The sequence below is a fragment of the Pseudophryne corroboree genome, chromosome 2, assembly GCF_028390025.1.
Source record: "Pseudophryne corroboree isolate aPseCor3 chromosome 2, aPseCor3.hap2, whole genome shotgun sequence".
Taxonomy (NCBI): domain Eukaryota; kingdom Metazoa; phylum Chordata; class Amphibia; order Anura; family Myobatrachidae; genus Pseudophryne; species Pseudophryne corroboree.
In genome coordinates this window covers 355,453,264-355,470,412 of record NC_086445.1, presented here as the reverse complement: position 1 = coordinate 355,470,412, position 17,149 = coordinate 355,453,264, and the positions used below count along the sequence as shown (strand labels likewise).

The 17,149-nt window shown below is 47.6% G+C and overlaps 1 protein-coding gene across 1 annotated transcript in view; it reads left to right on the top strand.

The window, feature by feature from the left end:
• F10 (coagulation factor X) overlaps positions 1-17,149 on the top strand; it is a 75,077-nt gene that overhangs the window by 43,799 nt on the left and 14,129 nt on the right. Inside the window, exons 5-6 of the mRNA XM_063953126.1 lie at positions 5,703-5,834; positions 9,790-10,043. Of these exons, the coding sequence (XP_063809196.1) occupies positions 5,703-5,834; positions 9,790-10,043 (386 nt within the window). The remainder of the gene's footprint in view (positions 1-5,702; positions 5,835-9,789; positions 10,044-17,149) is intronic.

Below are 17,149 nucleotides of genomic sequence, written 5' to 3'. Positions count from 1 at the left end.
ACACGCTAAGCCTACGCCTACTGGGAGTGTATCTTAGCATCTTAAAATTGCGACCGATGTATTCGCAATATTGCAATCACAAACTACTTAGCAGTTTTAGAGTAGCTCCACACTTACTCTGCCTGTGCGATCAGTTCAGTGCTTGTCATTCCTGGTTTGACGTCACAAACACACCCAGCGTTCGCCCAACCACTCCCCCGTTTCTCCGGCCACTCCTGCGTTTTTTCCGGAAACGGTAGCGTTTTCAGCCACACGCCCATAAAACGCCGTGTTTCCGCCCAGTAACACCCATTTCCTGTCAATCACATTACGATCGCCGGAGCGAGGAAAAAGCCGTGAGTAAAAATACTATCTTCATAGCAAAGATACTTGGCGCAGTCGCAGTGCGAATATTGCGCATGCGCACTATGCGGAATTTCACTGCGATGCGATGAAAAATACCGAGCGAACGACTCGGAATGAGGGCCTTAGTGCGGACAGTTCTGTATCAATTGCTGACTTCCACTCTGTCTAATCACTGCTTGACTTTGCTTCCTGTATGTTTTGAGGTTCACTGTAAGCTATGTTTGCATACTCCTCACTGTATTTCTTGGCTGTAATACCTGTGTTGCTCCTCATGGAACTTCTGTTCTCTGACTTGTTGTCTGCTTTGACACTCTCAGATTCAGACACGCATTCTGCTGCCTGTACATCCAAAGATACATTTTCTTGTTGCTCCACTGCTCCAGTTAGTGGTGCTGTCTCGTAGAATACCACATCTCTGGATTTAAGAAGACGTTTATTTGTAACATCCCAAAGTCTGTATCCTTTGCTTTTGTCGCAGTATCCAAGCATTATACATTCTATGGATTTTGGAACTAGCTTTCTCCTTTGGTATATGTGCAAAAGCTTTGCTCCCGAAGAAACGAAGATGACTGATACTTGGCTTTTTTCTGGACCACGCCTCCAGTGGAGTTTTACCTTTCACGGCCACTGTAGGTGCACGATTCTTTAGGTATACTGCAGTAGATTCTGCTTTTGCCCAAAACTTGTTTTCCAGGCCAGCATCACTTAGCATAGTTCGTGCTCTTCCAGCAATTGTGTGGTTTGCCCACTCACTCATGCCATTCTGATCCGGTGTGTAAGCAATTGTTAGCTGATGCTTTATGCCATATTTCCTAAGGAATGCGGCTAAGACTTTGTTATTATACTCTCCACCGTTGTCTGATCTCAGACTCTTTAGTTCAGACCTGCCTGATTCTCCACTAGGTTTTTGTATTCCACAATTTTGTTGACAACTTCACTCTTTTCTTTAATGCAGTACACATGTGTCATTCTTGTGGTGTCATCAATGAGAGTCATGAAATACCTGTAGCCACTGATTGATTCTTCCTCCATTGTGTGCACTAGAGCTAACGGTGTCTCTGCTCTACTAACTGACTTTGTAAATGGGTTGTGAATTTCCTTGCCTTTTATGCAACTCACACACGCACATGGGTCTTGTCTTTCAGCGTTGCTCACGGTGATCCCTGTTCCCATTCCATCTAGCAGTCTCTGGACGTTGTCATATCCCAGCTGACCCAAGCGTTTGTGCCACAGCTCCATTGACTGTTTTTCATCAGTAGCCATCATTGCAGTATACTCCTCAGTGTCCAGGACAATTAATTCAGAGTTGATAGTAGATATGACATGGCGGCAATGCTTTTGTACCTGACAAGTACTCCTTGCCAGCGCAGCTCCTGTGCGTTGGCAGGGAGTTAACCGCCACGTACCGGGTCACAGCGGCTGTGTGTGACATCACGCAGCCACCGCGGCTCACCCACCCAACAGTCTGGACACACCTCCATTGTCTGGACCGTGCCCCACCAACGGCGTTCTAATGCCATTGGCACACCCCCTCCCACCCTGCGACTACATCTGGCTGTCAATCAGGCAGTGGCGATCGCACCAATGAGATACTTTTGCATCTCACTGGCTGCACATGCACAGTGCACCCTGCGCATAATAATTCATACTGCGATCGCTGCCACTGCAGATTTATTCAGTGAACAGAGGGGACTCAGATGTAATACTGATATAGGCAATTAGGGGCCCTTACATCATACAAGGTAATAGCAGTGGTAGCGGTACTTATCAGGAGTTGTCTCCAGTGGTGAGGGATGGAGGACTGCACAGCCGTGCAGTCTGACTCCCGCCGTAGAGAAGATGCCGTGCCTGGCTCAGTGTCAGCTCCGGAGCCGCAATACATGCAATGGAACACTGTGAGTCTCTGTAGCTGCAGGGCTGGTGCAAGGTTTCTCGGCACCCTAAGCAAAATGCCTTCTGCACGAAAGCTGCAGTGTGTGTGTGTGTGTGTGACAGATGGTTACATAGCACTTACCCATATTACTCTGACATCAGTGCTGTGCTTGCTGGTAACATTTGGGTGTCCGCCGAACCACGTGTTTTGTCGGAAGCGCGGCCAAATCCGACAGGTTTTAGCTCCGTTTCCGACTTTAAAAATCGTCGGATTGGCATTGTCGGAAACGGCCAAATTGGATTTGGCCACTCATTGAATACTGAGATGTCGGATCATAACGTCGGAAAGGATCCAACATCAATTGAATATACCCCTATGTGTGCAAGATGATGGCTTCAGCAAACCTTCCAGTGGTAGGAAATTTATAGGGATGCAGCTTTTACAGTGCATGGAGGTGTGGAGGTCACTGGCCCATGTTCTATTCTGAAAAGAGCAAAGTGGTGACAACTTCTAAATAAGTGCTGTGGACTGCATGCTCCTAGTCTATTGACAAACCATGTAGAAAGGTTCTGCTTTACTTGAGAGCAGGAGGTAAAACAATGTACTATGGTGCCTGGCTGTCCACCACTACAGCTCTGATATGTGACAAGGGGAGGGTGGTGGGGGATTGTTTGGAGGAGTGTGTGTGGAAAGTATATGTGACATGTGTACTCTGTATTCTCACAATGGGTCATATGCCTCAATGCTTGGAGAGAGATAAAGGGTGGGATGTACTAAAGGAAAAATGCAGTAAAACCCCTGTTTTGTTTTTACAGCATTTTCAAATGTACTAACCCCGTCCACCTGCATATCGATGCGGAGGGTATCGCCAGCACTTTATGGCAATACCCTATAGAAGCCTATGGGCTTTATACCACATCCTACCACATGCCGTCGCCTCCGCCACCCAGCGCTGCTCACGCCGACTCCCCCATACCTGTGTGCAGGCAGCCTCCCATCGCAGTCCTGAATCCCAGCCTCCTCTTCAACCAGCAACACAGCCAACTGTCCTTCCGTCTTCAGGGTATCGTCTGCATTGCGATACTAATCGCATATGTTAATACATCGCTTCGATGGCTGGCTATGGCCGCGATGTATAGTAGTACATCCCGCCCAAAGTACCAACCAATCAGCTCCTGTCATTTTTCAAACACAGGGAATGTGATGCATCCCACAACTCATTACACGCATATAGGACCTGATTCAGACCTGAACGTAGCAGCAAATTTGTTAGCAGATGGGCAAAACTATATGCACTGCAGGGGGTGGGGGGCAGATATAACATGTGCAGAGAGAGTTAGATTTGGGTGGGGTGTGTTAAAACTGAAATCTAAATTGCAGTGTAAAATTAAAGCAGCCAGTATGTACCCTGCACAGAAACAAAATAACCGACCCAAATGTAACTCTCTCTGCACATGTTATACTGTATCTGCCACACCTGCAGTGCACATGGTTTTGACCATCTGCTAACAAATTTGCTGCTACGATCAGGTTTGAATTAGGCCCATTGGTGCTTACTAACTGACTGTATGCATGAATATTCAGCAAAGGACCGCTCTCCTGGTGTGAGAGCTCCAGAATGCAAATCAATTGCGGTTGGCAGGTCCATCTTTAGATAGCATTACCCAGTAGAAGTCGTTTCTGTTAGCATTGCCCACTGCAACCAAGCTCCAGAATATATCACTTGGTGCATATGCAGTAAGCAGCCAAACATCTGAAAATTTCATTTTCTGAGGTTTGGCCACATTTTTAGCATTGATGCATCCCACCCAGGGGAAGATCTACTAAGCCTTGGAGAGAGGTAAAGAGGAGAGAGCTAAAGTACCAACCAATAAGCACCTGTCATTTTTCTAACTTAGGCTGTAACATGGCAGTTAGGAGCTGATTGCCTGGTACTCTTATCTCTCTCCACCTTATCTTTCTCGAAGCGTTGCTACATACGCCCCCTTGTCACATATACACATACATCCCGCGGAATCAGTATGATATCCCGGCTGTCGAGATCCCGACTTTGACCAGACCAACTCTGGAATCCCGATAGCCGGAATCCCGGCGGCGAGCGCAACCTGTCCCTTTGCAGGCTAATTGTGCTCGCCATGCTTCGGGCCCGGTGGCGACCTTCGGTAACCACACTAATCTATTCCCCCTTGGGTGGTAGCATTGACTATCACCCAAGTGGGGGAACAGGCAGCGGTCAGAATCGCGACAGGCGGCAACGCTATTGCCTCCCCCTCCCGCTCTTCAAGTCAAACATAGAATCCTTCCCTAGAGAATGATAGTCAGTTAATAAGGTCAGTGTAGGCCTTAAGCTTGATTTGGATATTTCTATAGTAAATGAGTACTGGCAATATATCCATTTGAATAAGTAATGTAATAGCATGTCATTTAGAAGGAAGCAATCTTCAGAATAATTGCTATATAAAATAGACAGAGACGTTTCTTTGGGATGTGGGAGAGTCACATTGACACCCTTCTCTCCTCACTTAAGGATCAGCCCTGGAAATGTTTCTGCGGTATACTTTGGTATGAGACCCAAACTAGGGGGTGATTCCGAGTTGTTCGCTCGCTAGCTGCTTTTAGCAGCATTACACACGCTAAGCCACCGCCATCTGGGAGTGTATCTTAGCTTAGCAGAATTGCGAACGAAAGATTTGCAGAATAGCGAAAAGAAATTTCTTAGCAGTTTCTGAATAGCTCCAGACCTACTCACAAATAGCGATCAGCTCAGGCCGTTTAGTTCCTGGTTTGACGTCACACACACGCCCAGCGTTCGGCCAGCCACTCCCCCATTTCTCCAGACACTCCCGCGTTTTTCCCTGGCACGCCTGTGTTTTTCCGCACACTCCCAGAAAACGTCCAGTTTCCGCCCAGAAACACCCACTTCCTGTCAATCACACTACGATCACTTCAACGATGAAAAATCTTCGTTCGGGCGTGAGTAAATCTACTAAGTTTTGTGGTAAAATACTAACCGTATGCGCACTGCAAACCATGCGCATGCGCATTTTTGCCTTAATCGCTCCGTTGCGAAAATCGGCAACGAGCGAACAACTCGGAATGACCCCCCATGTGCCCAATCCCTCCACGTTACTTTCCCACTGCTCATACTTCAGATTGCCAATGACTTGCAAACTTTTTCTCATAGGATATGGCCCATAGAGGCTGTGGTGCTTTATCTTTGGTTTTAGATCCAGATCTAACTCCCACTCTAATTACCTCTTCATTGAATCACTAATTGCTACTGGTTCAGATGATCATATTTCTCTTGTTATTCATTTATTTGCATTCTATGATATATTACTTGTCCGAGTTGTCTGCACTGTACTGCTTTTTTGTGCTTTCATGCTTCTATAAAGAAAAAGTTTAAAAGACAATACATAGAAAAAAACTGCAGAACACTTATGATAGGCAGCACTAATACTGAATGTTCCATTTCTTTTTCCAGCTATACGAAAAATGTGCAGCTTGAACAATGGAGGCTGTGACCAGTACTGCAAGGCGGCAGAGAGGGAAGTAATCTGTTCTTGTGCCCCTGACTATCAACTGGGAGATGATTTGAAATCCTGCATTCCAATTGGTAAGAAAGGTCAATCCTATATACAGATATTATGGGTGAACAGAAACAAGTCTTCCCCTTTTCATGTCTACTAAGTGTAATCCTTAATTTAATTATCTGCTTAGAACATCAGATGTGACGACCCCCATGTCGGCGTACGGGAGCAAGCAATCACGGTTACACGTCAGATGATGCGGGATTGTATTACATAATGTCTAATGCAGTGATTTTCAACCTTTTTTTTACTCGCGGCACACCAAACAATGGGGGTCATTCCGAGTTGTTCGCTCGCAAGCTGCTTTTAGCAGCTTTGCACACGCTAAGCCGCCGCCTACTGGGAGTGAATCTTAGCATATCAAAATTGCGAACGAAAGATTAGCAGAATTGCGAATAGACACTTCTTAGCAGTTTCTGAGTAGCTCCAGACTTACTCGGCATCTGCGATCAGTTCAGTGCTTGTCGTTCCTGGTTTGACGTCACAAACACACCCAGCGTTCGCCCAGATACTCCTCCGTTTCTCCAGCCACTCCCGCGTTTTTCCCAGAAACTGTAGCGTTTTTTCACACACTCCCATAAAACGTCCTGTTTCCGCCCAGAAACACCCACTTCCTGTCAATCACACTCCGATCACCAGAACGAAGAAAAAACCTCGTAATGCCGTGAGTAAAACTCCAAACTGCATAGCAAATTTACTTGGCGCAGTCGCAGTGCGGACATTGCGCATGCGCATTAGCGACTAATCGCTCCGTTGCGAGAAAAAAATAACGAGCGAACAACTTGGAATGACCCCAATATTTTAAAATTGCCAAGGTACACCATCAGTTCCCCACAGAAAAAAAAAAAACACACACACATTGGCCCTCACAGTAAAAAAAAAATCCACACATACACAGGAAAACAATCACATTGCTCCCCACATAAATCATGTTGCTCCCTACATACATCCTATTGCTCCACACATAAATCAATCACATTTCTGCCCACATGAATCCTATTGCTCCCCATATTAATTATTCACATTGTTTCCCCCATAAATCCATAAAATCTTATTCTCCCCACATAAATCCTATTGAAATCCTATTGTTCCCCACAGGAGAAATAAAATAACAAATATTTTCAGCTGTCCTCCTCCCTGTCCCTCAGTGGCGGGGGCTGTTCATAGTGGAGTTCTGCGAATACTGAGCAGCGGGCGGCCGGGCAGGTGGGGATGTGGGTGGGCAAGGAAAGCTGTGTATGCAGGCGGGAACTTGAAGATGTGTATGCAGGAGGGTGGGCTGACTGGGTGGTGAGACGCGGCGGCCGTGATCTATGATATCACACCGTTTTCAAGGCATAGGTCACGGCCGGAGCACGACTGATCCTCTAGGTAGAGCCCGGGCCAACAGTTCACTCTGAATGTGCAGGAAGCTGCTCTGGCTCCACGGCACACTAGTGTGCGACGGCACACTGGTTGAAAAAGCCTGGTCTAATGTGTACCCAGCCTAAAAATATTGCATTTCCAGCTCTCAAGTATTTTCTACAGCCGACACTGCTGTTAAGTAACTGCTGTTAGGTAATGATAATCATATCAGTGGATGGACTGTAAGATTTTCCCATATGCAATTGTTGAAGAGAGATGGTTATGTCACAGTGGTCAATTAGTTTAAAATACTTTATAAGTAAAATACTCACACATATTGGGATTACTGGCACAATCTGGACAGAGAGCCTAATTCAGACCTGATCACTAGGCTGCGTTTTCGTACAACCTGCGATCAGGTCTGAACTGTGCATGCGTATGCACCGCAAGGCACAGGCACGCCGGTCCGCAGCTATGGGGAGTGCCGGTCAGCGACGGGATGGTGTGAGAAAAGCGATCGCAAGGGCAAACGCAAGGTGACTGACAGGAAGAGGCCATTTATGGGTGGCAACTGACTGTTTTCAGGGCGTGTCCGGAAAAACGCAGGAGGGACCAGGCGTTTGAAGGTAGGGTTTCTGACGTCAGCTCCAGCCCTGATCATCGTACTGGAAGAGTAAGTCCTGGGCTGTGCAAAGACTGCACAAACTTCTGTTTGTGCAGCTCTCCTGCACATGCGATCGCACCCCTGCACAGCGAATTCCCCCTCCCCCTGTAGGCGGTCACTACCTGATCGCAGGGATGCAAAAACCGCACCCTAGCGATCAGGTTTGAATTAGGCCCTAGGTTCTAGGTTACGCATTTTGGGGCATATTTATTAACTTTTTTTTCACACCCTTTTCACATCATTTTAGTTTCACCTGAATGTATTAAAGGGCTTTTGGAGCAGTTTTCATGAAAAACTGCTACAAACCCTTGTCATTTTTTTTAGTATACACATCGCATTTCCCATACTTATAATCAGAAATGTGATATGGCTGAATATACTAAAAAAAATTGTCAAGGAACACCGCAGTGAGCCCTGTGAGCTCTACGGCACACTGTGGATTCAGTACTTCTGCACAGCTTTCTCTGCCCCTAGGCAGCTGTGCAGGGAGACGTCAGTGTGATCACGTGAAATTTAAAAAAGTAAAAAGAAAATGTAAAAAAAATTCTCATCTATCCAGGGTCCGGTGATTGGTGCTCCGGTACGGACTTCTGGTCATCGGAGCTCCCTGCTGCCACTGTATGAGTGCAACAGGTGGGGGGTGGGAGATCTCAGGGCAGGGGGGGGGATCGTTGTAATGGGGAGGGGGGTGACGGCGGCGGTGGTAGCCATGGCGATGTTGGCCGATTGCGCATTCGCAGCACACACTCAGGGTATTTCTCACGAAAAATACCCTGATAGTACTGCGGAGTGTCATCACAGGGACAGAGCTTTCTTGCAAGCTCTGTCCCTGCATATGATTATTGATACATCTGTGCAATGTAATCAATAATCGCATTGTGAATTGGGTCGATTTTATCACCTCACATCCACATCCTCAGATGCTGATGGTGATAAATCGGTCCCTTTGTCACCAGGCTGCAATGTGGAGATACAAATCACTTGAAGAGTACTACAATTGCTAAGGAGCACTTTGACAAAGAACGAGTGATCGGCCACCACAGACATCTTGGCTACCCCAATAAGTAGACATCGCCACATGCAACTTTAAGTTTTGTTTTGTTTTTAAAAGGTGTAATAGGAAGGATATCATACAGTATTGTATGTCATGTCCTGGCTATTTCCTGTGGTAGCCTTGGTTTACTTGCCAGGGTGTACTATCATCAGTATATCTCTGCCTATCCCTGACCCCCAACAAATAATACTCATATTTGCCTACTCTTCCAAAAGTTGTGGGAGACTCACGATTTTTTCAGGTAGTCTCCAGCACCCCTGGATTAGTAGGCAGATCTCCCACATCCTACCCGCTTCCTAATGCAGTGGGCAGAACGGGTAGATAATGTGGGGAGTATCAGCTAGTAAGGATGGGATGTGTTATTTTAGCCTAGCCCCACAGACCCACGAATCAAAGCATTTTGACGCGACAGGGGTGGGGCCTAATGACATGAGAGCCGGCCCTGCCCTCAAAGCTGTCAGCAGCATGTCATCTCCAGGCTCCTCCCAGAGGGGAAATAAGTCAAGCTGGCAAGTATGATAATACTGCTTTTTCAGATGTGCTTAAATTTGGTTGCTGATTTGCATGTGTTCACAATTACACCTATTTTAGAATGCCTCTTCCTTCCACGTTCAGGTGCAGACATGTGTAAATAGCCAAATCAGGCAAGTCTACATACTGTAGGCTTATATGGTGCATTTGTTTTCTGGGCACATGCAGATCGGTGCCATGCAAGGTACACTACATAAACTGGCATGGTGTTCACTATGCACCAGCTTCATGGTATGTTAATAATATTATGATTTTTTTTTTTAATATTGCAAAGGTATCTCATATCTTGATTATAAAGCTTACATGCATTAGACTTAATATAACACTGAGGTTTAGGTTTTCAAAAATAGGAAAAATATAAATTTTTAATGTTGATTGTCTGATGCAGGGAAATATCCGTGTGGGAAGAGAGTTGGCTTCAAATCCAAGAGGTCAATACCAGATGAAGTGGAGAATCACAGAAATGGTTCACAGACAAGAAATATTACTATAAATCCTGCTGATGCTGCTCCACAAAATAACACTGACCAAGCAGAAAATGTGAATCCTGAACCTTTTGATAAAATAAGTGATTTTGACTATAACCCTGATGCAAGAGTTGTGGGCGGACAGGACTGCAAATATGGTGAATGTCCATGGCAGGTAAATGTAACAATTATATTACTTTTATTTAGTCAAACAGACTGTCATTGTGTGTGTGTGTGTGTGTGTGTGTGTGTGTGTGTGTGTGTGTACACCTGTGAGCCAAGACATTATGACCACTGCCATATGAAGCAAATGACGCGTACTATCTTGTAACAGTAGTGCATGTCAAGATCAGGAATACACGGCACTCCTAGGATAAAAGGATAAAAATATCAAATTGATTAAATTGTGCCTACCTGTCATCTTTAGTTTCAGTTATGTGTTGGTGTACAGTTTTGCTTCTGTTCTGCCCATGTATTTTATGATTGGCAGCCTCCAACACTGGTTTTACCTATCACTTTGACCATAAATTTTATTTGATCCTGGACCGCCAACCCGAAGTACCCTGGAAGAGTCTTGCGGCACCCCAGGGTGCCTAGGGACACAGTTTGGGAACAACTGCATTAGATGATAAGCTGAGAGTACATTCTCATAGACATGTTGAATGTAGAAGATTTGAACAGTATAGACCCGAGTGACTGTTAGAAGCATTGTGTTAGGTGCTCTGCAGAATTTAATCCTGGGACCTTTGGAACTGGAGATCAAAGCTCCTGTCATTTGAGCCGCAGATGTTGCTGTTAGTTAAAAACATTATGTATAGTATTCTTTAACATCATGCATTGCACAGAATCTCCACCCACTTCTTAATCACGGCCAATTCCCTGCAGGCTGTGGGAATTTAAGGCAGGAAGTCAGCAGACTCAGTGCTGGTCATATTGCCTGTTACTGTGCCTGAACTTGCTACTGTTGCCTGGATTTCTGCATTTGAATCAAGACTACTTCTTCACAGTTCTTACCTCTCCAGTCTTGGCCTTGGCCTGTGCCTATTCTTCTCATTGTTATCCACTGACTTGACCCAAAAACGAGTTTTATGGTAAGAACTTACCTTTGTTAAAACTCTTTCTGCGAGGTACACTGGGCTCCACAAGGAAAGACATAGGGGTGTAGAGTAGGATCTTGATCCGAGGCACCAACAGGCTCAGAAGCTTTGACTGTTCCCAGAATGCATAGCGCCGCCTCCTTTATAACCCCGCCTCCCTGCACAGGAGCTCAGTTTTTAGTTAACCAGCCCAATGCAGTAGCAGCAAAAGAGACAACAACGGTTAGTAGCCACATACACCACACTCTCACGACAGGAGAAGTGTCAGCGGCTAATGCCATACCAACCCAAAGAAGCTAAGTGTGTCAGGGTGGGCGCCTTGTGGAGCCCAGTGTACCTCGCAGAAAGAGTTTTAACAAAGGTAAGTTCTTACCATAAAACTCGTTTTCTGCTGCGGGGTACACTGGGCTCTACAAGGAAAGACATAGGGGATGTCCTAAAGCAGTTCCTTATGGGTGGCGACGCACTGTAGCGGGCACAAGAACCCGGCATCCAAAGGAAGCCTCCTGGGAAGCGGCAGTATTGAAGGCATAGAACCTTATGAACGTGTTCACAGAGGACCACGTAGCCGCCTTGCACAATTGTTCAAGGGTCGCACCACGGTGGGCCGTCCAAGAAGGTCAAACAGACCGAGTAGAATGGGCTGTAATGTGAGCAGGAGCTGATAGACCAGCCCTCACATAAGCATGTGCACTCACCATTCTAATCCATCTGGCCAAAGTTTGCTTGTGAGCAGGCCAGCCCCGTTTGTGAAATCCAAACAGCACAAAGAGAGAATAAGATTTCCTAATAGAAGCAGTTCTCTTCACATAGATACGGAGAGCCTGTACCACATCCAAAGACCGCTCTTTGGGAGACAGATCAGGAGAAACAAGTACCGGAACCACAATCTCCTGGTTAAGGTGGAACGAAAAAACCACCTTAGGTAAATATCCGGGACGAGTCCTAAGAACTGCCCGGTCACGTTGAAATATCAGATATGGGGAACTACAAGACAAGGCACCCAAATCCAACACTCTTCTAACTGAAGCAATAGCCAGAAACACCACCTTAAGGGAAAGCCACTTAAGATCAGCTGAACCAAGAGGTTCAAACGGAGACTCTTGTAACGCCTCCAAAACCACGACAAGTCCCAAGGAGCCACAGGCAGGACATAGGGAGGTGGGATACGCAACACGCCCTGAGTAAATGTATGCACATCAGGTAAGGTCGCAATCTTTCTCTGAAACCACACCGACAAAGCAGATATTTGAACCTTGAGGGAGGCCAGACGCAGGCCTAAGTCCAGGCCCTGCTGAAGAAAGGCCAACAGCTTGGCTATACTAAACTTGGAAGCGTCATAATCGTTAGATGCGCACCAAAGTAAGAATGCCAGACCCTATAGTAAATCCGAGCAGAAGCCGGTTTCCGGGCCCACCAACATAGTTTGAATGTCCACCTCAGAAAACCCTTTAGCCCTCAAGATGGAAGCTTCAAGAGCCACGCCGTCAAAGACAGCCGGGCTAGGTCCTGGTAGACACAGGTGCCCTGAACGAGGAGGTCTGGGCGTTGTGGAAGTAGAATTGGATGCTCTGACGATAGGCCCTGCAGGTCTGAGAACCAGTGCCGTCTGGGCCACGCTGGAGCTATGAGAAGCAGAATTCCTCTTTCTTGCTTGAACTTCCGAATTACCCTGGGCAGGAGTGACACCGGAGGGAAAACGTACGGCAACCGAAACCTCCACGGCACCGCCAGCGCATCCACGAATGCTGCTTGAGGATCCCTTGTCCTTGCTCCGAAGACTGGAACCTTGTGATTGTGTCGAGACGCCATCAGATCTACGTCTGGAAGGCCCCTTTTTTCCACTAGGAGTTGAAACACTTCTAGATGGAGGCCCCACTCTCCGGCATGTACATCCTGACCACTGAGAAAGTCCGCTTCCCAATTCAGGACTCCCGCAATGAATATTGCCGATATGGCCGGTAGATGGCGTTCCGCCCAATGTAGAATCCGTGAGACTTCCTTCATTGCCAAACGGCTTCGAGTGCCGCCTTGATGATTTATGTAAGCCACTGTGGTGGCGTTGTCCGACTGTACTTGAACAGGACGGTTCTGAATTAAATGCTGGGCCAGGTTCAACACATTGAAGACCGCCCGCAATTCCAGAATGTTGATCGAGAGGAGAGATTCCTCCTTGGTCCACCGACCCTGAAGGGAGTGTTGCTCCAGCACCACGCCCCAACCTCTTAGACTTACATCGGTTGTCAACAGGACCCAGTCGGATATTCAGAAGGGACGGCCCCTGCACAATCGTTGGTCCTGGAGCCACCAGTGCAGAGACAGACGGACCTCCGGAGTCAATGAGATCATTTGAGACCTGATCCGGTGAGGCAGGCCGTCCCACTTGGCTAGAATCAGCCTCTGGAGGGGGCGAGAATGGAAGTGAGCATACTCCACCATGTCGAATGCTGACACCATGAGGCCCAGCACCTGCATCGCCGAATGTGTCGACACTTGTGGACGAGAAAGGAAGCAACGAATCTGTCCTGAAGCTTTAGGACTTTCTCCTGAGACAAGGACAACCGCTGGTCTTGAGTGTCCAATAGAGCTCCCAGGTGCACCATGCTCTGAGCAGGGACCAGGGAGGATTTCTTCCAGTTGATGAGCCACCCGTGGGCTTGTAGAAACTGGACAGTCATATCCAGATGACGTAGGAGAAGTTCTGGGGAATTTGCCAGGATTAACAAGTCGTCCAGATCCAGCAGTATCCTGACCCCTTGACGGCGGAGTACCACCGTCATCACCGCCATAACTTTGGTGAAGACTCGCGGAGCCGTAGTTAAACCAAAAGGTAACGCCCGAAACTGGTAATGGAGGTTGCCAATCGCAAACCTCAGGTATTGCTGATGTGACACTGCTAAAGGAATATGCAGGTAAGCATCCTGTATGTCCAGGGAGACAATGTAGTCCCCAGGTTCCAAGGCCAGAACTATACAGCGAAGGGTTTCCATACGGAACTTGGAAATTTTCACAAACCTGTTCAATGCCTTGAGGTTGAGAATGGGCCGGGAGGACCCATTCGGTTTCGGGACCAGAAACAGAGGAGAATAGTACCCCCGGCCCCTCTGAGCAAGAGGCACCTGTACTACGACTCCTGTATCCAGGAGGGTCTGTACCACCGAATGTAGAGTGTTTGCCTTTGTCTGTCCGGCAAAATCGATGAGGGGGTCGGTTTTTGAAGGCTATGGCGTAACGTAGAGTGACGATTTCCCGTACCCAGGCATCTGAAGTGGTCTTCAACCATTCCTGGGTATACCCTAGAAGCCGGCCCCCCACCCTGGGATCTTACAGGATCCCCGTCATGCCGCAGGCTTATCGGTCTTGGAAGCTGGCTGACGGGCAGCCCAGGCTCTTTTGGGCTTCGGCTTACCAGGTTTGGAAGTGCGGGCCTGCTTGTTGTACGCCTGACCTTTTGCTTTACCTGAAGGATGAAAGGGGCGAAAGGAAGTACCTTTAGCCTTTGACACAGAAGGAGCGGTACTTGGCAGACAGGCAGTTTTGGCAGTAGCCAAATCAGCCACTATCTTATTTAAGTCCTCACCAAACAGAATATCTCCCTTGAAAGGGAGTACCTCCAGGGTTTTTCTAGAGTCCAGATCCACAGACCAGGATCTCAGCCACAATATCCGGCGAGCCAGGACTGATGTAGTGGAGGCCTTGGCTGCTAGGATACCGGCATCAGAAGCCGCCTCTTTAATATAGTGAGAAGCTGTGACAATATATGACAAGCATTGTCTAGCATGGTCAGAAGAGATTTCAGATTCTGACTCCAAGGCAAATGCTTCAATAGCCTCTGCAGCCCATGTGGGCCTTTGTGCAGCACCCGTGAGGGTGTAAATAACTTTCAGACAACCCTCCACACGTTTATCCATAGGCTCTTTTAGAGACGTGACGGTAGTGACAGGTAGAGCTGAGGAAACCACCATCCTAGCCACATGTGAGTCTACTGGAGGAGGCGTTTCCCAAATTTTAGACAGCTCTGGCGCGAGGGGATAGCGAGCCAGCATCTTCTTTTGAGGCACAAACTTCTTTCCCGGGTTTCCCCAGGGTTCCTGACGTATATCCACTAGGTGGTCAGAGTGAGGTAAAACTCATTTAACCACCTTCTGGCGCTTGAACCTATCGGGTTTCTTAGGAGGGGCAGATGGCTCGGGATCATTCGTAATCTGTAAAATTAATTTATAAGCCTCCAAAATATCAGGAACATCCACACGTTCCCTCCCCATCAGCAGTATCTGTGTCAAAGTCTGTGGGGTCAGTGTAAGCGCCATCTTCATCAGACGAGGTGTCAGTGACAGCAGTGGATTGTGAGGAGATAAGAGCTCGCTTAGAGGACCCCTTGGTCTTAGGCGAGCGAGGGTCAGACTTTTTAGTAGTCAAGGACTGGTTCAACTTCTTCAATTGAGCAGATAAATTGTCCGCCCAAGGCGGGTTAGCTGCGGGGACCACATACGGTTGCACCGGCATCGGAGGTCCCATAGGGGGTGTTAGTTTAGTAACTAGCGTGTGTAGAAGCATGGAGAAAGTAGCCCACGGTGGGTCATTATGTACCCCCGTTGCCACAGTCCCACTGGGGGGCAAGGAGCCCCCAGAACCAGAGCCCACAGCTGCTATAGTCTCCTCATAGGGGTCTGTGGCTTCAGCAACACCGGCAGTGTGTTCAGCCCCAGAACCGTTACCTTCAGAAGCAGACATGATATAACTTGCAGTATCAGGTAACACAGTACAATTGGCAGCAGCACAATACCTCTTACCCAAACCCCTGCGCAGTGTAGTCAGTACGAGCAGAGATACAGGAGAGATATGGTGACTAAAATCACAGAGAAAAATACGTTTTAGAGTATATCTTGTGAAAAACCTATATAATTATAAAACCTGACGCACCAAGCCCCCTCAGGTTATAGAATATAGGGATAGCAAGTTGAGTGAGAGACACGAAATGGAAACCACTCAACAAGCTAATGCACACACATATCGTCACATGTAAACAATGCAGAGGTTATTACTAACAATAATACTGCACTGGACCAGCTTATATAGCTATGTAGTCAATAGATATAACACTGCACAGTAAGAACTGGATGTATATCACAGGGTACTTGTACCAGAGAACCCTGACTAAATGCACTCTTTCTTAACTAACACTGTCTAATTGACATGTAGAATACTTAAGTGTCATGTAAAGTCACAGCGCTGACAACCAGGCGGCTTTACACAGGAGGATTTGCCCAAGCAGTCCCAGGAACAGTGTAGCTGAGAGAAATGGCGCCCAAACACTGACAGGGAGTGAGGGAGAGACAGATATACAGCTCCAGGGTGGGAACATTTGCTGGAAATGGCACCCTGGGGCTGGGGGAGGGGCTCCAGGTCTAAGCCTTATCCCCCTGCTGGCAAAACCACCGGGTACTGTGGGCTACTAGTAAAACGGTTTTAAGGGAAAACCTGACCTGCACCCATGCCCTGGTGATCTAGTGGGATTGCCTGTACTGCCACAGTGTCCACCGCCAGCGCGCGCGGCCCACCTCCCACTGACCGCGCTGGATCGTGATAAAGTACGGGTCCCGCGAGCGGGACCCACTCACCACCTCCCGAACCACGGCCACGCGATCCCAGAGAGCCCCCGTCGTGTGTGCCTGACTTTAGAAGAAAACCGGAGCCTCCTGCTGTAGTTACTCGGCAACCAGGGCTCGGGAGTGTACAGCGCCGCTGGGCAGAGATGGAGCTGCAGCAGTGAATGTCACTAGACATGTACACATTGCTGCAGCCCTTGAAGTCTTCACTTTCCTTCTCAAAAAGCTCTTCTTAGGGCTGCCCAGAGCAGCCCCTCTATTATGTGCCTGCTATCTGCGGCACAAACTACAAAACTGAGCTCCTGTGCTGGGAGGCGGGGTTATAGAGGAGGCGGCGCTATGCATTCTGGGAACAGTCAAAGCTTTTGAGCCTGTTGGTGCCTCGGATTAAGATCCTACTCTATACCCCAATGTCTTTCCTTTTGGAGCCCAGTGTAACACGCAGCAGAAATCAGATTGTTTACCCATTTACTCTGCCATATCCAAACCCTGACCTCAGAACAAACCAGACTATTCTGCCATCTCTTTAGAAGTTCTGATGCGTTTGGCATCTTTAGGCATCTCAAAATAAACCT